Source organism: Callospermophilus lateralis, chromosome 10 (assembly GCF_048772815.1).
Source record: "Callospermophilus lateralis isolate mCalLat2 chromosome 10, mCalLat2.hap1, whole genome shotgun sequence".
Classification (NCBI taxonomy): domain Eukaryota; kingdom Metazoa; phylum Chordata; class Mammalia; order Rodentia; family Sciuridae; genus Callospermophilus; species Callospermophilus lateralis.
In genome coordinates this window covers 95,653,697-95,680,657 of record NC_135314.1, presented here as the reverse complement: position 1 = coordinate 95,680,657, position 26,961 = coordinate 95,653,697, and the positions used below count along the sequence as shown (strand labels likewise).

General features: G+C 36.0%; 1 protein-coding gene across 9 annotated transcripts in view; it reads right to left on the bottom strand.

The window, feature by feature from the left end:
- Mecom (MDS1 and EVI1 complex locus) overlaps positions 1 to 26,961 on the bottom strand; it is a 543,758-nt gene that overhangs the window by 38,285 nt on the left and 478,512 nt on the right. For 7 of the 9 annotated variants that reach the window (XM_076867222.2, XM_076867224.2, XM_076867229.2 and 4 more), the window contains exons 3-5: positions 20,273 to 20,407; positions 8,331 to 8,433; positions 4,857 to 5,073 (exon numbers count right to left, since the gene is read on the bottom strand). In XM_076867222.2, coding sequence (XP_076723337.2) covers positions 4,857 to 5,073; positions 8,331 to 8,433; positions 20,273 to 20,407 — 455 coding nt within the window. Of the gene's footprint in view, positions 1 to 4,856; positions 5,074 to 8,330; positions 8,434 to 20,272; positions 20,408 to 23,124; positions 23,213 to 23,384; positions 24,192 to 26,961 lie in introns of those variants that run through there. The other 2 variants (XM_076867228.2, XM_076867227.2) reach the window with 2 other exon arrangements.

The window sequence follows — 26,961 nt, the reverse complement described above, 5'->3', positions numbered from 1 at the left end:
TCCGTTTTAAAGTTTAGATTGTTCTCTTCAAATCTTTCTCTCCCTTCTATTATTTCATTTGAAATCTTCAAGAATAATAAAGAAAAACGTACAGATAATAGATAATTCTGATAGTGAGATGTCTGCATCTTTTTGTTGAGTAAATACACACACATATAACATGGTAGTGTACCACTCCAAAGTACAGTAACAAGAGCTCCTTGGAGAAATGGCCAATTTCAAATCTAATAAAATACACAAGATGCATTTTTAACATGTTGTTTATCAAAAGCAAAAATATAACATTAATAAAAAATAAAGAAGAAGAAAAGAAAAGAAAATTATAGATGATGCTCAAAGAATTAGGTACCAAGTTAGAAAGTTGTCCACTGAGCAAAGGTGAGACAATTAAAGCATTAATAATAATATACCTTTCAATAATAATAATCTTCAAAACATACAAACAGAACCTACCAGTTACCATTGGAGGATGTTATGCAGCCAATCATTATTCTGAAACTAGTAAATAAGGGGAAAACTCATGCATATCTTGCTTTCCCTATATGAACTGTACTTTAGGTTGACCAAATAGAGAATGAGGGACAATTTCTCTACATAAATTAATCCTTATAACAAATGACAAAAGACTGATAGAATTAGAATACATCCATTCTGCTGCCACTAAAAAGTTAATGAATCTAGGCAATCCGTTACATGTGATGGAAATTGAAGACATCGTGGATGAAGTATTCTTGCTAAAACATTGAACCTAAATCCCAGTTAAGACTTGGGATGTAACTAGAAGTTCACAGGAAAGAAAGGGAATGGAAAAAGATGTGAAATACAATTTCTACAGGGAATCTAGACTGGAGGAAATGTTACTGGGGGGAAAACCCCTCAGTAGTATTTGATAAATAAATTACAACAGAGAGAGAGAGAGAGAGAGAGAGAGAATTTGACAACAGGAACAAATAGCTATCAGAAGTTTGTCAATCAATTGCTCTATATAGACCTTATTTTAATCTTAATTTTTGAAGTTATGTGATAACTGGGAGAATTTGAACTCCAATTGAATATTTGATAATGTTAAATCAGTTTTATAATGTAGTATTGACTAATGCTTTAAAAGAGTTCTTACTTTCTAAAGACACATACTGAACTACTTAGGAATAAAATGATACAATGTTTGGGATTTGTTTCAAACAATCCAAAACAGGTATAGATGCAACAAGATTGTCCTTGTGTGGTAATTATTGAAGCTGAACATATTGGTTTTTTTAAAAAATATATATATTTTTATTAGTTGTTGATAAATTATTTTATTTTATTTATTTATTTGTATGTGATGCTGAGAATTGAACCCAGAGCCTGGAATATACTAGGCAGGCGCTCTACCACTGAGCCAAAATCCCAGCCCCTGAACATATTGGTTTTTGAAAGTGCCATCCTCTCTAATTTTGTGTAGATTGGTAACATTCCATAATAAAAAGTTACTAAAAAAGAACACAACTATCAAATATACACAAATTATTGTCTTCCATGGTTTTTAAATTTTCTTACGTCTTCTTTTCTTTTTTAATTTTTAATTGATGAATTACAACTAAATATAATAGTGTAATGCATTATGCTCTGATCATTTTATTTCTCTACGAAATGTATACTCTAATTTGAATATCAGTTAAGACCTTTGCGCACCAAGAATATGTTCCTTTGTGGTTGTGTGTGGGTGGGAGTGTAAGAAAATGAAGTGCATGCTCTCATATCTTGGCAATTAGAAGTACCTTTCTCACACTAATTCTCTGCCTCAGCTTCCTCCCTAAAATTCTATTCATACTGGCACATGAACTTCTTTGTGTGCTGCATGAGTCAGTCAAGTTGGGAATGCTATTCTATTTGAGCACAAGTGGAGATATCTCTGTGAACACAAAGTACCAGGAAAGAACAGGTGTGGGGAGTCATAAGAAGCCTTATCTTTATCTATAATATGTAATACTCTGTTTGGTACAGAAGTGGAAATGTTAATAAAGGAGTTAAGAGAGATATCCATAACTGCAGTTAACAATGAACTAAGTCAGGGACTCATTGTACATATCGCAATTCTCACTGTCTATCTTCAGTAATCCAAGAAGACAAGTCATATTATGATATATATTTCAATATGCTGTATGGTAAATCATAAGCCTGGAAATCTAGTGGCAAAAGATGGACCTATTTGAGCCTATTTCTTCCCCTAACTCCAAGGATAAGGTTTAGTTTTATGGGTATATCATGAGCTAAGAATGGTGGCGCATGCCTGTAATCCCAGTGACTTAGGAGGTTAAGATAGGAGAGTCACAAATTTGAGGCTGGCTTCAGCAACTTAGTAAGATTGTCTCAAAATAAAAAATAAAAAAAATTAAAGGATTGGGAATGTAGCTCAGTGGTAAAGCACCTCTAATTTCAATCACCGGTACCAAAAAGAAGAAGAAAGAAAGAAAGAATGAGAATATGGCACTCAAGGAGCAGGAGTGAGATAGCAAAGCAAGAGAAAATATTCTTTCTTTGCTTCTCTTAACCTAGAATAAAATCCATATTGTTCCACAGAATTATCAACTATTGGCTAATTAGTGATTTTTAAAAAAGTTCTTCTCACAAAACCAAATGCACATTGTTTTCATAAACATAGAAGCAATTCAGTCAGGCATTATTGAGACATCTCCACTTGTCATCCAATTTAATATCAACTTATAGAGCTTTGATCAGCTTTCTGGGTTCTTTACTTTTGTATATTAATCTTTGCTTCTTTCTTGCTCTTTTTTTGCATTCTTTCCTCAGGATTTTAGATAGAATATACAAAACAGAAGAATGTGTCATGTCAAGAAAGGAATTTCCACTTGTTGAAAATGTAAAGCAACAATATAACATTCAATAAAGTGGAAAATGTTCAGAGAATGGAAGTTCTGCACGTGGCTACAGAACATAATTCATAACCAAAACATGCCACCTGAAAGACTGACATTTAGCTCTATAGTGAAACACTTTAGCAGGAAAGGTAAGTTTTCTGGGTTCACTTATTTTTTTCCCCTGAATGTTTGAATCAACTGAACTGGCAGTTGGATTTGGCATTAGGTAGAGTTGGCTCAAGCTTAGTTGTACAGTTAGTAGATTAAGAAGCTTTCTCCACCCAAGAAGTGTTGTATACACTTTCCATGATAAGAGTTACTGTTTTCCAAGTAGAGTTACTGTTTAGTCTGTCAATTTTTACTTTATAATGCTTTTCATTATTTTCTATGATAAAACTAAAAAAAATACTGATACCAAAGATGCTATTTTTCAGTATCAATAGTTCTCCTGCTCATGGTATTTGCTAGTTTCATTTTGTATTTTTTATTTGGATGTGAGTCTATCTAGGGGACATTCTGTGATGTCTTTTTAACAGAAATCCACTTTTTATCAAACATATGTAACAGATTTATTCTCTATGTAGATTGACATAAAGCAGTAGAGATAAATTTAAAGCATATCAGGAAAACTCTCTCCAATAGCTAAATTACTTCTGAATTTGCAAAGACAGAAATGTGTGAATTTGACTCAGTCTCCTCCAGGAAGAGGTTATACTTAATGTCTTAATGGTCATTTATAACTTAACTTGTGACTATATAAAATCCTTTCCTAAAAGAGACCTAACTAGAAGAAGAGGACCCAGAGCAATAAATGGAGGTGAAAAAAGAGAAGGAGGAAAAGGAGCCACTGAGAAGGAAGGGAAATGAAATGGTACACTGAAACAGGTGTTGTGTCAAAGACCAACTCTGAGCTATTCACCTCGTCCAGCAAGGCCAATTGATACGGGGCCATTCCCACTGAAATACTGTGTTACACTCACTTTAAATTCTAATTATACTTTCCAATGATCATTTCCAAATTTAAAAGCAAAGTAATGAATGTAATTATTAAAATTGTTTGTGGACCAAGGAAAAATCCATTAGGGAAGGAACAAACAAATAAAAGACCCAATAACTGTTTATTTACTTTTCTGATTTTAAAGGAGCATTTTGTAGCATAATTATCAACATAGTTTTCAAAGAGTAGGTTCCAGAGGTGTTGTTTTCTTCAATAGAAATTTTAAATGTTCAAAGGGTTATAAAAAATTAATGAATCACTGAAATAATGAATTTAATTTCATTAAAAATAAAAATTAATTACTTCATTTAGATCATTATATTCTTTTTTTTTCTTTTTAGGAAATGTACTAGAAAACTAAACATTGTTCTTTCATTCTTTTATATATGTGTAGTTTAGATAATAGTTCAAATCAAAACCATGAGTTGCACTGCACTATCAAAAGAACCTGTTTTTTAAGTGAGTACTAGATCCAGTCTTCTTTTTAAAAACATCATTAAATGTTTCTGCAGGTAGCTTTATTGCTTCCTGGCAAAGGACTAATTAGCATTATTTTTTTTCTCAGCACTCTTGATTTTTTTTTTCTCTACGTCATTATTCCTGTAAAGTTCACTTCAGTTCTCAATAACATTACTTAAATAGTAATTTAGGGGTTAGGGAATATAGCTTATTGGTGGAGTACTTGTCTAGCATGTGAGAGGCCCAGAGTTCTATCCCTAGCACTGCAAAATAATAATAATAATAATAATAATAATAATAATAATAATAATAATATAACATTAGCTTCTATTTGGAAACAAAATAACTAATTCTAACTTCATTTTACAGATAAGAATTTCCACCGGGGGTGGGGTGGGGGGATGGTTTCTGACACTAGCATATCTGTCTGGTTCACTGTAGTTCCATATTTCCCAACTGCATAAACTCTCAAAATTCAGGATAACATTTTATTGAAGAGTAAATATACAAGTTTTAAGGTGCAGCATGCCATCTCTAACCTTTGCAAATCAGGAAAAACTTGGTCACATTCCTTACACTCCTGGATGGTGTGTATCTCTCGGAGATCATTCTCACTTTCGAGTTTTTGTTGAAAGTCCTCTTCCACCATGGAGAATGCTGAGTGAGGTGTACTGCATGGGAACTTTTGATGATCTGCTAGTTCCGCTTTAGATTCAAAGAGCTGGTCACAGTCCTCACAGCGATATTGCCGTTCTTCTGTGGAAACAATTCAGGTGTTGCGACGATTGGGTGGTTAGAATTTGCTTCCCCAAACCAGCTCTCTGATTGAATTACACAAGCCATAATTGAAATTATGTGACTTCATTTTCACCATGACCCTTTTTTTTAACATGGATTAGAAATTATACATATAAAGAACTCAAGAGAGAATCTGAAATAATAACAAAAACAATTACTGTGGCTATAGTATAATGCCTGATCAGATAAAACTTTATGATTAAACTTTTCTGTATTCAGAGGATACTGAGAGTAATAATTCTTAATTATTGAGCATCACCTATTTTCTCAAGCTGGGACATGGATTATGGATATTGCTTAAAACCTGAGTATGAGAAATCATCATTCTGATTATTATCCCAATTTTCAGATGAGGGTCCTGAGGCTCACAGAAGTTAAGTAATCAATCAGGAAGTATATAACAAGGAGTCAGTCAGGATTTGAACACATCCTTGCCCCACATACTCCTCCCTGGACCAATGCCATGTTACCTGGAGGGCACAGAGGTCACCAGGCCCTACCTGAGCCACATTTTGTGCCTGTTACTATCAGTGACTTTGGCAGTACTTTGGCAACCATCACAGATCAACATGGGGCACAGGATGTCCTTAGTGCCCTTCTAGGATAATTTATGTTACTTCAGGGCCAGAGCTAAGTGACAGCTTTATTAAACAGCAAGCATACCATGAATTTACATTCTAAATGAATAAGGTGAATAAACAGTAATAGTTGAGACTAGAGATAGTGAGGTTACAAAGAGTCAGGTAGGGATGGAATTGTTTCTACTCTATTTCTATATCTGTGAGGTCACTCAGGAGGCCACCGTCTGCACAGATCACACAGGTACAAACACAGACATTTTGAAAACAGTTCATGATGCTGAAAAACACCCAAGGCAAACAATGTGACACGTAATGCCTGTTTTGTAGACCTACAGCCAAGGAAGATGTGGCTCTTCAGTTGTTCATTGACTAAGTGTTTTTGAGGAACTATTTAAGTCACGTACCAAATGTCAAACACTTTGCCAGGGAATTAATGAATAAGAAACTCAAGGGGATACACAGGTGGACAAAGAACTGTGATATATTTTATGACAGAGGCATGCATAAGGCTTAAGGGAACACTGAGAAAAATGCCCAATCTGTCTAATCTGGGGGAAAGTGGTTCAGAAAAGGATTTATAGTGAGTAAGTACCAGCCAGCTGAAATGGGATGAGAGGGGACATTTCAGGCAGTGGGACTAGAACAGACCAATGAAGAAGCCAGGAAAAAAACATGGCACATTCATGGACAGGTAGGGCCATGGTGAAGTATGGCAGGTTTAGAGGGTGCCCGTCAGGGAGGAGAGGGAAAGGAAGTTAGGGAGGGCGGCAGGTCAGCAGGGGCTTTTCAGGTCCATGTCAAGAAGAGAAGAGAAGAGAAAGCCCTTGGAAGTTGGGAAATGGGGACATATTCAGACTTGGTTTGGGGAAGAATTTCTCCCAGTCGAAATTTCTCTGCAGAGAAGCCCAGTAGGACGTCGCTGCTATAATCCATCCAAAAAACTGGCTTACTTTAAACTAAACCAATAACAATGGTGGAGGCAGATAATACTTTATTTTGAATGTTGACTCTGCCACTTACTAGCCATGTGGTGTTACTACTCAATTTATTGAGCCTTCCTTTGCCTGGGCTTCTCATTTCATTTGTTCATTTCATCTATGTAATGAATATAATTCCTTCCTCACTGGTTTTACCTCTATGTACAAGATTAAATGAGACAACATATGGAAAGCATATAATATCTAGCACATAGTAGGTATGCAATATATGTATTTTTGTTTTTGTCTTTCCTAAATTAAATACTAGACATATAAAATACAAATTATCATTTAGACATTATAAACCTTACATGTAAATGAATGACATATGAATGGATAGGGATATAATACACTGGAAACAAGCAACCTATGTTTCAAGAACATTTTAAAGGAAGGCAATTTATGAATGGTGACCTTAAGAGAGAAACAGTCACTTCTACTTAGGTCTTTCTGTAGCAGTAAACTAATCACTGATGTCAAAAATAACTATTTGAAAACATTTTAGATCTAACATTTACAGATGAGTGATACCTTTCACCAGAAAAAGTTCAGGTTGCATGTTTTAATCATCTGCGCATCCCCTACACATACTGCCAAAACACACTTCCCATTGGGCCAGATGCCCCTCCCCATCAGGCTCAAACTTTTCCAGACTGACTGAGAACTCTAGGTTTCTAAAGCCATTCCTGTGTCAGAGTTTCCAAGAGGAAAATGAATTCCAGAAGGCACCCCCAAATACAATCGGTATAACCTAAAAGGCAGAATATAGTTTGGCCAGAGGTGGGCAGAGAAACTTTGGAGGTAAAAAGGTTGCCTTCACAGAGGTACAGAGGCAAAAGCTGAGGCCCTCCCCTTTGGGATGCTGGAGGGATGGAGGGTAGCATGATCCTGACCTCTCTGTAGGTTTCAATGGGTAACCCTTCCCAGTGATGCTCCAGCAAAATATTCTAAAGACATCACTACATTCTGTTGAACCAATCACATTATCTTAGGGAAATTAACAGGAAAGAGAATGAAGAATATTAAATTTTCATCTCAGTGCTAAAGATGAACACAAAGAGAAAACTCTTAATCTGACCTAAACATTCATGAGTACTAATTATTATTCTTTTTGATCAACCCTCCCCCCGCTCCAGCTTCTTTCAATTTAGAATAGGGCCCTGGCAAGTATAACTTCTGCTGACTTTAGAATGTCTTCATCTCTACTTTGTTCTCAGTGTCCCTGCCACAGATACTACCCATAGGGTCATGATGATTCGAATTTTACTCCCATAAGAACATTTTTTTCCCAGTAAAATAGGCCAATGGATGGGAGAAGCATCTGCTAGATTTAGATAAGCTCCCAGCCAGGCTCCCTGGAATGACTCCTAAACAGTGGAAGGATTCTCACAGTGCCTAAGGCACTGACAAAAGGTATAAGGAGATGTCTTTCAAATATTTAAAATTCAAATATTTAAAATTCCCTTGACCTGCACTTCAGGGAAGACCTCTACTTACTTGAGTTTAATATCAGCAAGCCATCAATCTAATAGTCACTCCGAGGGAATGAATTTGTTAGAACTGACATAGGATGGTCAGGAAAGCTAATAAAGAAATGCCAAGTATGATACAGTCTCTAAATGAGGGTTCTGGGGACCGCGCTGTGAGCAGTACTGACCATGGATATCGGGCGCCATAGTGTCATGGGGATAGTCTTCACTCTTCATGAACAGCAGGAGCTCCTCTCCCGGCGCAATGTCTGCGACTACTCTATAGAATATCTTCAAGACCAAAATAGAACAAGGGGAGGAAAGACAGAGACATGCATATTAGCAAAGAGCAAGATATTCATTATGTTATCTGTACACTTTCTCATATCTTAATAAACATATTCCTTTTATTTATTTATTTTTTGCCAAAAGGATTGTGACTTTCTATTTTATATACTGAAAATGAACCCTCTGGTTGCAACTGGAAAGCTGTAACCTTCAAGCCAGTTCACATATCTTTTCCAAATCCTACTTCACAAATCAAATTTTCTCAATGTGAGGCTTGCTGTGTCATATATACCCTATGTAATGTTTAACCAAGAGTTTTTCTGTCTCTGAATTCCTCAAAGTACCTAGCAAGGCACACATAAACAGATCTGAGTCCTGTCTTACATTATCCTGCAGTATTCTGGCCAACCTTCAGCTACCCTCTTGAGTAAGTTAGCAAAAGCAGCCCCTTCTCAACAAGGTGCTCTGAAGATGAATTAACAAGGTCTCTAGAGAACAGAATCCAAGGAGAGCATCTTGCTTTTCGACACTGACTGCCCCTCTCACCAATCAGAAGGGGACTCCCATACCTAGGTCCTTCCCTCATGCCCCAGCTCCTGACTGCCACTCTTGGAAAGCAGGCATTAGCCTTTATTGATTCATTTATCAGGGCTGGTGAGGGTGCTGCTTATTCCCCCTGCTTTCTAGCAAAGTGCAGAGGAAAGGAAAGATTTAATGAGTCTGTTAATGACTGACTGAAAAGCAGCAGGGCAAGTGTGGAAAGAACCCAAACCTGAAATTTCCAAGAGCTGCCTACCTTTGCTCAAGCAGGTTGGTGACTTAGGCAAGCCATTGACCAATGGGTATATCCAGGCGCCAGGGTTTTTCCATTTACGAAAGCAATTTAAGCATGAAAATCTTTAAGATGTTTATTCATTTTATCATAAAAACTGTCTTAGTTTTTCCATTTTATTCTACAAGTTTTATTAAGCAGCAATTCTATATCCAGATAAAAAAGAATGAAGTTATACAGTCTACTATTTGTACATTCTGCTAAGGTATCTTTGAAAAATCCCACAATACTCTTGAGAAGGAGATTATTCATTTGCCTTATATCTTCTCTCTCACCAACATCAGCAGTGAGAGTTTTTTCCTCCTAATCTTCTTACTAAGTTGTCCATAAACAAATTCCAACTTTGGTAAGACAAAAACAAAAAAAGAGTCCCAGTTTCAGATTCTAACTATCTACAAAACACACACATGCGCACGTGCACACACACACACACACACACACACACACAAACACAACCACCACCACCAAAACCAGTAAACAAAAACAAGAAGGAAAATCATATTACACAAATGGTACATCCTATGAAGAAACAGGAAGAATTATCTTTTTAGAAGACACTACTGTTAACTATGGTTTCCTGCAGGACCAGTTGATATTTCAAATGGAGAAAAGCTGAATAAATTAATGGCTTATGAAATCAATAGAAATGCTCATACTCTGATTGTATTTATCTATTTGTTTATCTTTTGAAAAGCTGAGGACATAAAACATAAGTACGTGCCTCTTTATTCCAGTAGGTGGCTCTAAAGCCCAATTGTTTATTTTTCTATAAAAAGACCAGAGCACCAAATTGTGCTAAATTTGAAAAACACCTCAATGAGGACTATTTTCTGCTTAGTTTCTTTCTTGTCAAAATGAATTAATTTTTTTTCATTCAATAGGAGTTTAACCCATCTGAAGTTTGTTTATAGAAAATAAGGCCAAACACAAAGTGTTGCAATAAAGATTATAGTTTAAACTGAGTTTCTTTATATGTCCAAATATAGAATCAAGACTATCAGGAAAATTATTACTTGTTCTGTGCTGTTTCCATTAAAAAAAATTAGTAAGTTTTCAGTTTGCATCTAAAGCCTAATCTTCACATTCTCCCTTCTTTGACACTGAGAGGAACAGTTCTGCTGAAAAAGTTACCAGATTAAAAAAAAAGTAATAATCATAATGCATGAGTTTACTTTTTTTCCCCCTAAACCTTCAGAGAAATACTTATAAGCACCCTGTTTCATTCTACAGTTGTATTTCCCTTTAGAAAACAATAGACTTCTCTCAACAGTTTGAATCACTTCTTTTTTTGGCATCTCTCACAGGTTTAACTTATTAGTTTCCTTTCCAACAACATGTTGACATTTGAATTGTGACATATTAGAACTTTTTGGTGGCTTCTCGGAAATAGTGAGGTTAAAGGGACAATACCCTGCAAGACAGTCAAACGGTGCAATTGTCTCTGTGGGGGAATGCTACTCAGCATGCCAGGTCATTTTAAGAAAGTATTATGATATCATTACTTCTTTGTAGTCCACTATTAATCATGTCTCTTTTAATTCCATTTTAGATTTACTCAATCCAATGTGAACAGTCCAAGGAACAAAAGAAAATGATGGATACATTGTAACTATATATTATAAAGACAATTCTCTTTGCAGGGACATAGATCACTACTGTAATTTCCCTTTAAGTGTCCAGATTGTCATGTGAAGAATATTGAGTGCATAAAAAATAAAAGACATGGAAGAGTGTTGATGTTGGCTTTATTTACTGGAGGTAAAAGGTGACATTCCAGGCCATGAAAGGCAAGGCAAAGCAGAAGTAGATTTTAACTTCAGGGTGTTCTTTTGGATTTTAAGTGAATTTTTATGGTGCTCATGAAACTGAGGTTTGAAAAGAACTGGCAAGCGCCAGACATAATGAGGGCAGATTCTGGGCATGCTTTCCCATATAGCAATAAGAATGTGCCTCGAAGTCCCATCTACCACACCCTTACGAATCTAGTCCTTTTCTGAAGGTGTTTTTGCCACTCATGATCTTCATTACCTTCCATTCCTCAGGATCTCGGAGACATTTAAGTAAAATTATGTTTTTCTCCTCTAATTACAGTAGCCCACAAGCATCGTTCAAAAATTTGAAACGAGATGTCTAATATATAAATTTAATTTGGTTTCTAACAATGATAATGATAGTAACACATTAGCATTTGAGAAGCAAGAAGAGTAATTCAATCCAAAACAAAAATGACAATTTGTTGCATTGAAGCAATTACATGGGAAAATAATGGGCTGTATCCCTGGAAGAAGCAAACCTTTCAGAAAATATATCTGTGCTTCCATGTTTTAAAATATATCTTTCAGCAAATAAAAATACAACAAAGAACAGAAGCGATTTATGGAGATTTTCTCACAGATTTGTATGCTTATAAAAATACTTATAATGTCTTTCAAATCAGTGTATTCCCACAATCTCAGCTGTCTTGTGGTCCTATGAATCATGGCAACTGAGTTACGGCGGGAGCAGAGACATTGCTAATAGAACGTCTCTGGTTTTTGTGTAGGAGAAAAATGGAAGGGAATCAATTACTCTGTTAAATTCCATAAAAGAGTTAACAGGTCTCCCTCATCAGAGTTGTGTGGAAAAAGTTATCTGGATCCAAAATAAAAATATCCTGGATCTGAAATTTTCTGATGAATTCAACTCAAGTATATAAAGAGAGTTTCAAAATCTTAAACACTTAGAAAATGCTTTAATTGATACAAAAGAGTTGTTAAAACAAAAGCCAGTTTTTGATTATCTCTCAGAATGTTCCACTAGCAAGAAAAAAAACCTCAATTATTGTAAATATAATGTAAAAGACTGAAAGAATGGGTCCTTTAGTAGGACATATAATTGTACATAAAGTATATATTTTTGGAAAGTCATGATAAATGTTTTAAACTGTGTTAACTCCTCCAGGATTTTCCACTTGGTAGCTGATACTAAAATCCAGAAACACAACATATTATGAACATGACCAAATTCTCCATATACTTGAAACCTTTGAAAGTTGAGATAGTCTTTTCATATTATCACATGAAAAAATTAAATTTTCCAATATCTTGCTGGAGTCTTTACTTGTCCAGGAAGATATTTTTCTCTTTGTAAGCATGCATATTATATTCAAATTTATGTATACCACAATTTATAAAGATAAATATTTATAGTAAATGTTTTAATAATAGATTTTTTTCACATTCTTTTATCTTTTCAAATTTGTTAAAAGAGCACACTAATAAAATTTCCAAATGTTTATTTTAAATTCTAAATAATTCAAGTTGAAAGTAATACTAAATCCCCAAATTATAAACTTTTATTATCGGTAAAATTCACAATTTAGGACATAAATATAATATTATACATGAAGAGGGGAATTAAATGCTTAAAATATAATTATTATTCTTAATTTATCTTAATCAAACCCTGAAATCAGTTCCAAATGCAAGAGAATATTCATTCAGTTAATACTAATAAAGTGGTAATTTGATTTAGCAAATGTTATGCTTCCAAAAGGTAAATTTTCATACAATTTTATTTATAAATATATATGTGCTTGAATATGGCATATATTTTATATGTGAAATATAAATGTGGCAAAGTATACATTTTTGGATATTTTTAATTCATATAAAATATTATCATTATTCCATATGATATAAATGGCATATGATTAACTCTAATTATATGTATATTTAGCTTATATATAATTATACTTTGTTACATGAATCTTAAATATAATTGGAATTGGAATTAATTGAAATTAAATATATATCATTAAATATTAATTTTCTTTAATTATTTAAGTCCTTACAGAGAAAATGGAAAGTCTTAAGTATTATAGGAACTTTTAATAGACTTCCAGGCTAGTTTGGTTTTATATTGTCAAGGTTTGTGTTTAACCAAATCCTCCATCGAATTATGTTACTATATGTATTTACAAATGGTAATAATATGAGCTCTTGTTTATTATCCTATAGAATAGAAATATCCAAAATCTGTCAGACCAGCCTTGCTGTCTTGTTTGCTATGCTTGAATCGATTTAAAGTATTATGTTTGTACTGCTGAGACAAAAGAAAAATTCAGCGTACAAGGGGGAAAACAAGAAAGAAAGAAAACATATCATTTACTTTTAAAAAGATGAACAAGGCTTCATTGTTATGAATCCCCATTTATTTTCCCTGGTCAAGCACTGGAAGTTTTATTTATGCTTAATAGACTGTATTTGGCATGTCTAAAAATGACAGAAGTGTGAATTATGAATGACCTTCAACCTATTCAGGAAGTTGTAATAATTGAAATAATAGAGAAATGTACTCCCTGCAAAATCGGTACTGAGAGACAACTTTTTCAGACTATTGCTGTCTTTTCACTTTGAAGTTGACAGTTGATTTCTTCCTCCTCCAGCTCCCAACATTTGGTCTCAATGTTTTATTTTCTATAGCTTCATTTGGTGTACCACTCACAAGACTAAGAAAAGGTGACTAAAACTTTCCCATTTGGAAGGTAGATAGGAGAGGAAGCAGGTGACAGTTTACATGTCTGAATAAAGTCAACATTTGATATGAACACGTCTGTCAGTCTTGGTGCTGCAGAGAGGTTGCAAGGGTCCATAGATTCAATGTGTGCCTTTATTATGGCCTCAGGAAGCACGGTATGGACCCCTGATTTACCCCTACAACTGTGGGAGAGCCCAATTCAGTAGTGCAAAAGTGATATCAAGTTTGGGGTCTCTGGAGGAAGCAACCTATTCCAATTATATATTCTGAGCTTAATTTTACTAATAAGAGAAGAGTTTTTTCAACAGATAGAAATTGATGACAGAACATAAATTTGTCCAGTAAAATGTTAGTTTTATCATGACTAAGTTTAGCCAAAGCAAACAACCCTAAATTTCTCCAAAGAGAAGGTACCCTGTATTTGCTTGCTTATAGGGTTACAATCTAAACATTTTTTTAAAAAATATTAATTGAGAAAAATCAGATACTGTCTTGTTATATCTGATTTCAAAATGGAAAACAAACGCATATGCTAAACCAAGACATTTTTGGAGAAGTTTTTTTCTTCTCTACCTCTTTAACTCTTTGATAATACTATGAAGATAAAGTCAAGCATAATTTACTGAATGATACAAAATAGTGAATTAACTGTTGCTTTTAGTTTCTATAAAATGGACAAGTGATAAAGATCCACTTATATTATTACACCCAGAGCCCACAGAGTATCCAGCCTGGAAGTCTTGCAATTTGTCTCATAAATAACTTCTAAGGATCTCTCTCTACAGAGCTCTCAGCCACCTGTCTTTAAAGTGGCCATCTTGTCTGAGTCTACAAAGACTCTCTGAAGATCGACCTGAATGATTTCTCAACATTTGGTAAAAGTTCCATATTACATTATAAGAAAGATAAAGATCATCAGGGTTTTTTATTACAAAAATAGAGGGTTTTTTGTGTTCTTGACCAATATGTTCCCCCTCTTGATGGCTTGTGAACCATTCTGATGGCTACCTTTGGGGCATCATCCCAGATATAACTGGAGTCTACTATGTGTATGCTGTTTTGAGATCTACCTGAATGTAAGGCATGTATACAGGCAAACGCTAATTACTAAAAATGCGCAAGAGTCCTTCAGGTCTTCTTTTTTAACTTATGTGTTCGGTGAATCTTAACATAAAATCCTAGTATGAATTCTATCAGTGTTGTATTCTGGGTATTTTTACATGAAGAAGAGAAGTGGTGCTGTTTGCTTTATCATGTAAATACCAAATAGCAAACTATGTCTGAGACAGTTTCATCTTCGGGCGAGGGAAGTAACTTATCAGCCATATGACATCCCCCAGAGTCAGCTTAGGCACTGTTCACAAAGCCAGTCTCTGGGTCTTGCCAGCTGGCATTCATCTTAAAACAGCAGAGCATAACTTTGGTATAAAAGTGGAACTCAACTTAAAAGCAAAGAAAATGCCCAAAGCCAATAATAATTTTAAGATCAAAAGGAGTCATGCAGAATGTGGCCAGAAATCCTTGTAAAGGAAGAGAAAATTAACAAATTACCTGACAGTAGAGGCAAACATTTTTAAAAAGTGGGAAGAGGCTAACAAATTACATTTTTACTTTACACATAGCTGATTTACCTTGCTTATTTGCACAAACTGCATTAATTGAATGATGCAGGACAGTGGATTTTTTTTCTTCAGTAACAAGCCAAAGAAAATAACTTTATAATTGAGCCCGTAATAAGCTTGCAATAATAATACTGTTCTAGTGTCACACAGTCTGATAGAATCACTCACGTGGACCTAAGTAGAGTGAAAGCGGGTGTGCCAAATCAGCCATGATTGTCCTGGAAGCAGTTAAAACTTTATAAGGTAAAGCACAAATGAGAACAATGCCTGTTCCAACTGAAAACACTGTAGAGTCTTGCTGCCGTTCATTAACCACAAGGGAGCTGGCAGGATCCCCAAAGTGAATTCTGACTTTGTATTCTCTGAGGGGCACTCATTCTTCTAGATCTCATTTCTTCAAAAATATACATCAGGCATTAGATAATCTCGTATCGACACATTTCTTTTTATTCAGAGCAAACAGCCAACATCTCTCATTCTACCTACTAAATACCAGCTGTCAAGGGCCTGTTTAAAAATAAAAGGACTTATCACCTTGTGTAAATGACAAGATTAATAATGTCTTGGGTTTCTGAGAACTTTATTCCACTTGAAGACCATGTTAGGGCAGGTCAGGAGTTTGAATGAAATTGTGTTCCCTCCTACGATGCAGAATACATACACACATTTCTATAGAAAATATGACCCCAAAGCACACACCCAGATCATTCTGATTATCTTGAAAGGAAAGACAGGTCTTGTTTAAGTCTCAAAAGTCAACTTACATGAATTGTACCATAATGACCTCCCTGGTTATAACCAACATGTTTTCACCATAAGGAAGTATTAGAGTAAAACTGTTGTGTCCAGAGAACTCTTCCATTAGTGCACAAATCTTGTGAACATATTCAGGGATGAGAACCAACTTTGTTAGAGGTGGCTATGTCTCTGGGTAGCCTGCCTTTGATGTAGGTGAAGGATATAGAAATGTGGGCTTAAGAGGGAGGTTATCAAAGAACTAGTGAAGGACCAGGCCAAATCTAAGGCAATGTGCTACATCTCCCAATCAAAATGGTCTGTCAAAGTAAGATACCCCCAAGACTTCAAAGAAAAGGATACAAAATATCCCAGTAAATAATTTAGATGTTTGTTGTACTTGACATAAAATACATGAGTGATTCTGGATGTAAACAAAACCTCTGAATCACTGATAAAACTTTTTCATGCATCATCTATATATTGGATCCCCTTGAGGACATAGTCTGGAAGAACTTTCCTCATGCAACTTTCTGCTTTTGCTCTTGCCCTGTTCTATCTTTCAGTGCCAGTTCTTTCTCCTGAAAGCAACTGAGAACAATTTCAGATTGGTTAAATGTGAAATTATTTAAGCATTGTCTACCTTCAGAAAAATTCCCAGCTAAACACTGAGCTTTGCAGCACTGTGCAGATACTTTAAGGCATCAGGGGGAAATAATTGGGATATCAAGGATCAAGAGCCTTGAGTGTTTTTAGTGGTTCTAGTATTTTATGACTTGACTAAGACTGTGGTCTCAATTTACTAGTGTCTTTGGTATGGCCTTCTTTATAAAGATAAGCTACTATAGTTAATACAACACTTTTGGGGGGAATTCGGACATCAGTCAGAAACTGCAGTTACTTAGAAATTATGGTTCATCAGTGATGCCACTGCTTCCAGAATTTCTATCTCCAAAAACATCACCACAATAACTTTGAAAACATGAAATGAGAGATATCTAAAATCACAAAACTCGAGTCTTTCTAGGCAGCACTGTCAAGAAAGTAAACCGCCACAAAGCTCATTCTGGTCTGGAAAAAAAAATCTGAAGTAAAATAACTCACAGAAATCTACTGGAAAATTTAAACCAAGGAAAATCACCTCAAATGGAATGATTGCAGAATGGTATTGGGGAAATGCTACTCAAACGGTCTTTGCTTTTATGTTTATGATATAAAACAGATTACATCCTTTATCAATTTGACTTAAAAACCAATACCTATAATGTTTCTAAGAACTTCTTCACTCCTAATAAATCATAAATGGATTTTATCTAGCATTTAATTTTGACATCCCATTATTATCCATTTTATTAGCTTAGCAAGCATATTTTTTTCTTTTATAGGGTTCTTCCACACCCTCCTCATTGTAAAACTTATTCAAATTGATTAAAAGATCTTCAACATTAAAATTTTAAAAGCTATATACCTTCATCAAGGTAAACATTATACATTCCTGTTTTGTTCTAGGTTATCTTTTTCCTTCTTTGTTAGATGATCTCATCATAACCATAACTGGTTTGGAGTTGAAAGATTCACCTGAAATTCTTCCCTTTTAGAAGAGTCTAGGACTTTTATCTGTTGTGTTATTAAAATTCATTTCATTAACTTGAGCTCCTTCTAAGAATCAGAAGGAAGGGAAACATTTTTTTTTCATGATTTCTTATAAAGTGCTATATTTGCTTTTGTGTTGTACAGATGAGTTGACATTGTTAATGCTTAATAATTACTTCTGATCCAGGGTACCCCCTATCTATCTGCATATTAAATAATATCTCCATGCTGGGATTGTTCTTTACATGATGAGTTGTGCTTATTCATTATTTGGCAGTTCCTATTCCTCATGGAAAAGACAGAAAAAAAAAAAAAACAGACCTAGAGAATACCTTTAGTCAGCTCTTTTATCATTGTACTTAGTCCAACATTCACATTTCAAAGCTGTCTAGGATTGCTCATCTTAATTGGCTTTTAGAAAATGCACATGAGCCTATAAATGAATATGCCTGTAATATATGCATGTACTACTTGGGTGCTTGTTCTCCTTTGTCTTGTCATCTGGGCTAAGTAGGATTGTATACATACATACCTACCACACAAATCTGACTTTTACCTCTGAATTTCCTCTCTTGTTGTTTATGGGTGAACTTACTTGACCATGCAGTATCAATTTTACAATTATGTTATTTGATATGCACTATGTAACCAGCTTAGATTTCTGTCAGAATAATACAGAAGTTTAGAATAAGTGCTTAAAGAAATAATAGGTGCATGTTTAATATTGGCCTTCTATGGTTTTCCTGATTAACTGTTTCCCCTGGTTCTTCAGTTCAAATAAGTAAACATGCTATTCATTAAAGTATGAAACCAGCATATATTCTTTGGAAAACAGTGCCATTTATAATGTGTACTTTAAAAGTAATGATGGTAAAATTATAAATGCCTATTCTAATGAGCAACCTAATACATAGTTAGGAATAGCAAAATAGTTTTCCTTTTTAATGCAATCAAGATTCCCAATGATAAGAATATATTTATTATAGAAAATTAGACAAATAAATATTAAATGAAAAAATGGCTACATGTGAGCTTGCATTGGCTACAAGTCTCATTCTTAAATCATCTTTTCACTAATTCTATAAGTTTTATTTGTCTACGGAAACAGCTCCCATTGGCACTAAATGCAAATAAGAAATAATTATTATGATATAATAAGGTATCTTTTGAGGTCCCCCCCATTCCTTTCTGAGGAAATATAACATAAACAACTTACAACAACTATCTATTTCCATGTACAAATAGCAGGTCCTCAAAAACTGTTTGTTGCTGATGGTGACAGTAACTCATATGATGGGCTTGGGGTATTTTTTTGCCCACAATCAATAGCTAATTTAATAATGTTTTCCTTTGTCAATAATGCCTCTTGTTTCCCTTATGGCACAGGGATAAAAAAACAATCGATTGGTTTATTATCTTTGATATATGTTGAGGATTTTAAAATGATTCCTATTTAAATCTAATTTTACAATTTACTACCTCTTATATAGTTTAGCCAGTAAAAATTATCTGGTAGCTGGTAAAATGCCAAAGAATAATCTCATAATGATGATTGAAAGAGAGTTTTAGACCATATGACGCTAGCTTTATTTAACAGCTTTCAATTGGAAACATCTAATTTAAACTTTTCTTTTTCTTGGTGGAGATTTCATAGTAGATTTGCCAGGCAACCATTTCAATATGAACTTGAAAACATATTTGATTTAGGTAACCATTGGGTTAAAAGAAATAATTAGTTATAACATAATTAAATTCTAACTTAATGGTATGTATAAAACAAAAATTAAGAGGTTGGATTTTTTGTTATTTTAGGTATTGTCATATTAAGTTATGAGATTTATCATCTAATTTTATTAAGTACAAAATATGTTCCATGATATTGTCATGATCTTTATTTCATATTTACTGTTACTGAAGTCACCCTCACTGCATGGTCCTCCATAATCTCACAAAGCAAATTTCCTGCAGTGATATTTTAAAACTTTTCACATGTACAAACAAAAGAGAAGTTTGATTATTCTTAAAGTCCTCACTTATAACTAGGCAAATCAATATAAAATGTATAACCAGATAAGTCTGCACCAATATCATATCTCTACCTAGTATTTCAAATATAACTATATAACATTTCAAATACACCCCTTCTAATTTTTGCATAAATTCACAAAGTAGTCTTGATTAGCTCAATACTTTCTATGAATGTACCTACAATGATAGAAAAGGGAAAATGTAAAGAACACTAAGAAATAAATAAGTATTTAGTTTTTAAATCTTTCAGTCATACTAAAAAAAAACTGGAGCACTTATGAAGGGGACTAGGACAAAGTGAATAAACTACTCAAAAAAAAAAAAAGTCGTACTGAAAGAAAGTCGTACTGAAAATGACTTTGTTCTGCATCTTACTTATATCTCTGCATTGCCTTTCACCATATCAACAAACAGGCCACAAGGGTCTACTGCAGCTCACTGTTATTTTTATTCTTCAGGCTTCACTGATACTTTAGTGCTCTCAAAGAAAGACAAGAAAATCTTTACAACATACCTGATCATTTATCTGGCATGCAACGAGGTTGTGCTGATCATAACAGCCAGCGAACCTGATGTACTTGAGCCAGCTTCCTACATCTGGTTGACTGGCATCTATGCAGAACTTCACATTGCAAAACTCATCTAAGATCTGGAAGGAGGAAGATGAGAACAATCAATTGCCATATTGATCTATTCATGAAAGTGATTAGCTGCTTAAAATATATCATTGAAATGTATATTCCTCTCTTGAATCCTTAAAGCAAAGCCAGACAGCATACATATGAAAAAAAAAAAGAAGAGTAATAAGAAGTTATGTAGGAAATGACAGCATGCTGCTTTTTAAAAAAGGAATCAAGCAATTTCAACTCATTACAAAAAAAACTGATTAACTGGTTTCAAAACATTGCTTGTTTCTTTTATTGTGCATGAATGAGCGCTATTTACTTAATTTTATCCAATAAATTTTTACAAAAAATACCAAACAGCATATATTAATATTTCTAAAATAAGCAGTCAACATTTAGGTTTGAATAATTAAAGTCAATATTTTATGTTTAGATAATCACCTAATGTAAGTGTGTAATTAATTTAAATTAATTCATTTTAAAACTTTAAATATTTAAATTATTAAATTCTTCTTCCTACTTCATACTTTGTCACCACAAAACAATTAAATCATGCTCTTAATTGAAGGAGATGATAAGATTTGTCTCATAAATGCATCTGACCAAACTAAAGAAAAACAAATGAAAACAATCGATAGGTAAGCAGTTATGCAAAGTATGGCAATCTAAGGTTTTAGTTAACACATGTGTTTTACTAAACACATTTGTGTTTTAATATTATGTCCAGTAAGCAAAATAACAAAACTGGATGTGAATAAGTAAAAAATTACATTTAAGAATACTGTAAAAATTGCCATCATCATGTATGGTTTTGTATTGTTATTTTCATGAGACTTACATTTGGCCTATAGGAAAGATTAATATTACCTAGGATATTTATGAAACAAAAATCAAATTGGGAAACTTTCATTTTTAATGTTTTGCATACTTAAACCAAACTATTTTGGTTCACTAGCAATTGTGTCTTAAACATTAATATTGAAAGTTGCAGAGTTGTGGATCTCAGGGTGAATAGCTCCAAAGGCTGCAAATGTCAACCAATTAAAGCAAACTTGAGGAAGTTTCCTATCAAGGACTAAACAACACAGTCTAGAACAAAAATCAATGAATTAAATAAGCCCTTACAGAACTCTGCTGCATCTATACCTACATAAAAGTTTCAACTAAACTTTAAACCAAAAGCAATTTTGCATGGAAGTCAGGTAATCATCCAATTGCAGATTCAAGTCATTAACTCACCATAAACTTCAAGAAGAACCCAGTGCTCAAAAGGGCTGTAGTCAAGGGGCATTATGAATAAGCCCTTGGCCATGGGGCAATTGAAGGGCAATAAGTAGTTCCACAATTTAAAAAAGAAAAATAGAGCCAGGAGATAAAGGCAATAATTGCTAAATACACACACACACACATACACACACACAAATTTTTCAAGGACACTTCTTCACACTAACAACAACAACAAAAGTCTGCACTTAAATCCCCTGTCTAGTGATAAGGACAAATTTTATACAATTTGGCACTTATAAAATTACAAACTTTAAGATGTTTCTTCAGCTTTGAAGGCTGCATAACTCAAATGCAACTTGAGATTTCTCCCCTTCCCAGATGTTGAGAAGGCACATAAATAACAATACAATGTACATTGCAAAATAGTAAAAAGTTGGGGGGTTTTGTTTTGTTTGTTAGATTGGTTGTTTGGTTTGGTTTCTGATTGGTCTTTTGTTGTTTGTTTGTTTTCTTGACTAGTTAAAAAAAAAAAAAAAAGGCAGGTCTACTGACACACCAGAGAAATATTTAATAAAGGAAATAGGGTGAAGCCAGTGAAATGCAACACCAGTTCCATTTCATATTTGCAGAAAGACGTGGAAAACTTGTTAATTTCAAAGTCAAGAAGCATCTATCCCCTTAGCTCTCAAGCATTCCCTTTTGCGGGGGCAGGGAGTTAAGTATTGCATATACTGCACATAAAAATTCTAGGTGTAATTTTATTCCGTGTTAACATTATTGCCATTGTGACTGTCAACAGCAAAGTTAATTTTTAAAAAGATTCATTTCCAAAGAATGTCTTTTTACATGATCTGTTACATGATTATTCAAAGATTTCACCAACATATTAACTTTCTTACTCTCAATATTCTTGCCCCAAGACAAAAACTTAACTTTCTCCAGAAATGTCCCCCACCCCACCCCAGGGGTGTGGGGGGGGATCATTCACTTTTGATTTGCTAGCAGAAGTACATTTGTCTCCCAAATGCCTTAATCGTCTCGGAAATTTCGAAAAAAAAAAAAAAAAAAAAAGTAACAACACATCTTCCGTCATTTTATCTACTTACTACACTCCTGTGTTTTTAAAAGCTGTCAATCCCAAAAGATCGCGTTAAAATACAAACATACATACATACATATCCCATAGGTGAACCTTACAGAAAGGCCCTTTCAAAAAAAAAAAAAAAAAAAAACAACAACTGCAAAAGGGGGGAAGAAAAAATCCCCACAATCTAGCCAAAGGGTCCGAATGTGACTTTCTCGCAAAGCAGCACACGATGTTGGACAGCAAAGCTATTACTTGGCAAGGTGGAACTCGGCCGAAACCGGCTCCAAAGTCGCGTGGCCGGTGCCAGGAATTCAGATTTTGGCAACCCCACCTTCTGCGTCCCCGATACCGACCGACAGACCCGAGGAGGGAGGGAAGGAGGAGAAGAGCGCGAGGAAAAGAGGCCGGCAGCCGGCAGAGACCCACCGAAGGCCGGACGACCCACCCCGAGACGCGTCCAGACCGCACGGTTCCGCAGGAGGAACAAGGAAATCGCCAGGCTTAGCAACGTAGATAAGCAGAGGGCTCCGCGAGACTGAGGGCGAGGAGGAAAAGAGGGCTGGGGCGGGGGGCGCCCCGGGAAGGGGTGCCCGGCAGGAAACTGTCCCAAGTGACAAACTATGCACATCGCCAAGAGTTTTTTTTTGTTGTTGTTGTTGTTGCTGTTTTTAAGTGAGTTCGCTTACCTTCAAGATTTCTATGGCCTCAACTCAGCAATAAAAGGCAATCACAGAAGAATTAAAATAAACAAAATAAAATAATCAGCAGCCCCCAACGCTCCTGTACGAAAATCCTTTCAAACGATTCCCAGCAACATTGCGAGATGTTTGGGGAGGAAAAAAAAAAAAAAAAATGCCTCGCGCGTCTCGATTTCCAAATGGGTCTCTGATAACTTTGTGCGTCTCTAGGATCAGCTCGCCGGGACCATGCGTTTCAGATTTATTGTCCGCCAAAAAGTGTGTTTTAAGACCAGAAATGAAAATGAAGTCTTCTTTCGTCTGAGTGACCCGGGTTTGGTGTGTTTTGGCTTTTTTGGTTTTTTTTTTTTTTTTTTCCGCCTTCCTAAATGAGCTCGGAGTTATTCCTTCTGGTTCACATCACCTCCCTCTTTTCTCACTTTCTCTTGCTCTTATCAGCCCGATGTGTAATGAAAGTTATCTGAAACCCACTAAAACTTCTTCCACTTCTCCTTCCCTGTTCCAAGGGGGGGAAAACAGGCAGGAGGAGGAGAGTTTGCGAAGGTGGGGGGCCTGGGGAGGCGAGGGGAGCTCTAGCCCCCTTTCAGATCCTCTGCAGAGCCTTCCCGGGTCCTAGACCCTCACGGGATCGTCCCCTTTCGCAACTCTGAGCTTAGCCGCCGGGTTTCTATTTCATGAACTGTCTCTTTAAAGAGGATCTGCTTGGCCATCCAGAAAGAACCCGGGGCGAGGGAGAAAGGGAGCTATCGGAAGCCAGACGGGCTCCTCTTTCAGTAATTTTTAAAGTGACAGCAGCCTCCTCTGGCGGGAGAGGTCACAAAAAGGTCGCCAAGACCCAAGTCCTATAGGGACAGACTGATTATGGATGCACCATCCCCCTTAAACATGTAGATTTCTCCGAGTAAACAACCAATGGGGAGATCTCGCCAGGCAGGATTTCTTTCCCCAGGGAAATATCCTCCCTTTCGGTGTCCTGAAAGCACAAGTGTAAGTGTGTGTGTGTGTGTGTGTGTGTGTGTGTGTGTGAGAGAGAGAGAGAGAGAGAGAGAGAGAGAGAGAGAGAGAGAGAGAGAGAGAGAGACGGATGGGGGATGGGGAGAAGTGGGGTAGACTGGAGAAGTGATTTCAGGGGTGTGAGGGTGTGCGCACCAAGGTGGGCTTGGGGGCTGGGGGGCGCTGGAGAGAGTGAGAATAAGGCTTAGGGTAAAAGAAACGCTGGTTCGTACTAAACATAATTAGTTCAAAATTTCTCGGAAAACAGGAACCTCGAGAATGAAAAGTTGACATTACATTTCCAGATTTTTGCTAAGCATCTTTTAAGATAAATTTTAATTGAAATTTACCTTCAAGTGTATCCCCTCCACTCTTACAGTTAGGTCAACAGAAAGGCGTGCTAAATTTTCAGTTCATACTTTCTCTTAGAAGAAATTTTAAAATGTGAAACATTTGCATATAACCCGCCCACATAGGGTATTATGGGCTTAAGAAGATTGACGACTGTCTGGTGAGTTTTGCCATTTTCTTTGATACATTAATTAAAACACCATGAACGCCCCTAAGTAGAATTACGGGATTTGACAACCCAGATTATTTGTAAGACTTTTAACATCATAAATGCTGCTTTTAGTGATCGGTATTATACTATGTTTAATAACTTTATAATGTATATTTGGTCAACTTATATCAACACAATGCAGAAACGACATTGGAGGAAAGAATATGGGGAATTAATAACAAAATAAAAGGGTCTATATGTGTGCTTGTAGCCAATCTTGAAAGAATTTAGTTAAACCTACCAGTTAGATGGAAATAAGTGCTTTTATCAGAAAACCCCATTCATAAAAGCAAATGGACAAAATCCAACTTCTTTCCAGCCCAACAATGGAAAGTTAAGCAAAGTAAGCGAGTCTGGGGGCACTTGCGGAGGGAGAGGTGGAGTGAGCGAGGAGGGCTGGAAGAATGAATGCACTGCCTTTTAACTTTATCTGCAAAGGGGGACAAGTGCCACCCACTTTTTGTTTTCTCCAAGTGCAAGTAAACATGAAAATCTATACACCCCCCCTACCAAAATGCTGATTTAAAAATAAAAATAATAACAAAAGAGAGGGATGTGGGGGAGAGAAAAATGACAAGAGGTGATGACTAATTCGTTTCGGTGGCCTGTTATCTGTGACATTGAACTGTTATTTCAGATAATGGCCATTGTTTGAAGGAAAATCGCACAGCAGTGGTAGGTAGGACAGGAAAAATCCTTTGTAAATAACCTAAAACCTGGTGAGATATTCCCATAGAGTTCGGCTCTTGAGAACCTTTAAGAGTCCCGGGTTTGCTGCATTGATTTCCTGCCCTTCCTCAACTTGCCCATTGTCGAAGCTTTTTTTTTTTTTTTTTTTTTTTAATTTAGCCATAAATTGGACCGGCTCGAGCTATGAGCTGTTCTATTTTCTTCCTGTCAGGATGAGGGATTTGTTTTATGATGCATTGTGTATTAAATACAAGTAATCTGGGGAACCGATTGCTTCAGACAGTGCGGCCTGATCAGGGGGTCTGAGAGCTCAGCGCCCCGAACCCTCCCTGCGCCCCCTCCCCGCCCTAGCCCTGCAGCCGCCACCTTCTTGCCCTTTACACAGTCGCTTTCAAAAGGAGGGGACGTCGGCGGAGAGACAAAGGTGGTGTGGAATCAGTGGCAGGTCCTGGCTAAATTAGGATTTCGTGGAAAGGGCCTCTGAGTTTTTCCCTTATATTGGTTTGGGGTGGGGGAGGCGGGGCGACTTGCAAGGTCTGGTTACTTGCAGGTATCGCAGGAGGCCGGTAGATGGCGTTGTGTCCCGAAATAAAGAGCGGCGCTTGCGGCTCGCAGCCTTCCAGGTGAAGCAGCCGCCGCCCTCCTGGCTCCAGCAAAGGGTTTCGTCCTCCGCCGGGCGCGTCTCCAGAGCCTCACCTCCCAACGCCCGCACGCCCGCAGCCCTGGCCCGCAGAAGCCGGGCTTTGCTGAAGCTATTTCTACGTATGGAATTCTTTTCTCGAAATCCAGCCAAAGAGTCAACACTTCTCTGAAACATCCCAACATTAATCTAGAGTGGAGGATTCTTTTCATTATCATTATTTAATTGATATCATAATTGTCATCAAGTCTTGTTCACTGACTAAATTGTGATAGAGACTAAAGGAAATCATCATAAGGATGTGGGCAAAGGAGGTGTTAACGCTAAATCTCAATCGCTCTCCTCTTCCAACCTACTCCCTCTCTCCTTTGGGTATATAACAATAATTTCGTGTAAATGCAGAATTCACCCCCCTTTTCCTTGACATAACTTGAAGTTTCAAGAAAGGGTTCTGAAATCCCACAATTAGCTAAATGGGCTTTGTTTGGTGTTGCTTTTAAATAACCCTTTAGAAGAAGACCTGACCCACCTTCCCACATCAGAATTGAAACAAGAGGAGACAAGGGTAGAGGACAAGGATTTTGCAGGGGGCTAACTTTTCTCCCCTGTTAGCTTGCTTTCCATCAGGAGGTTTCTAAAACAATAAATAAATACAAGGAGCCAAATACCACTACCAATTC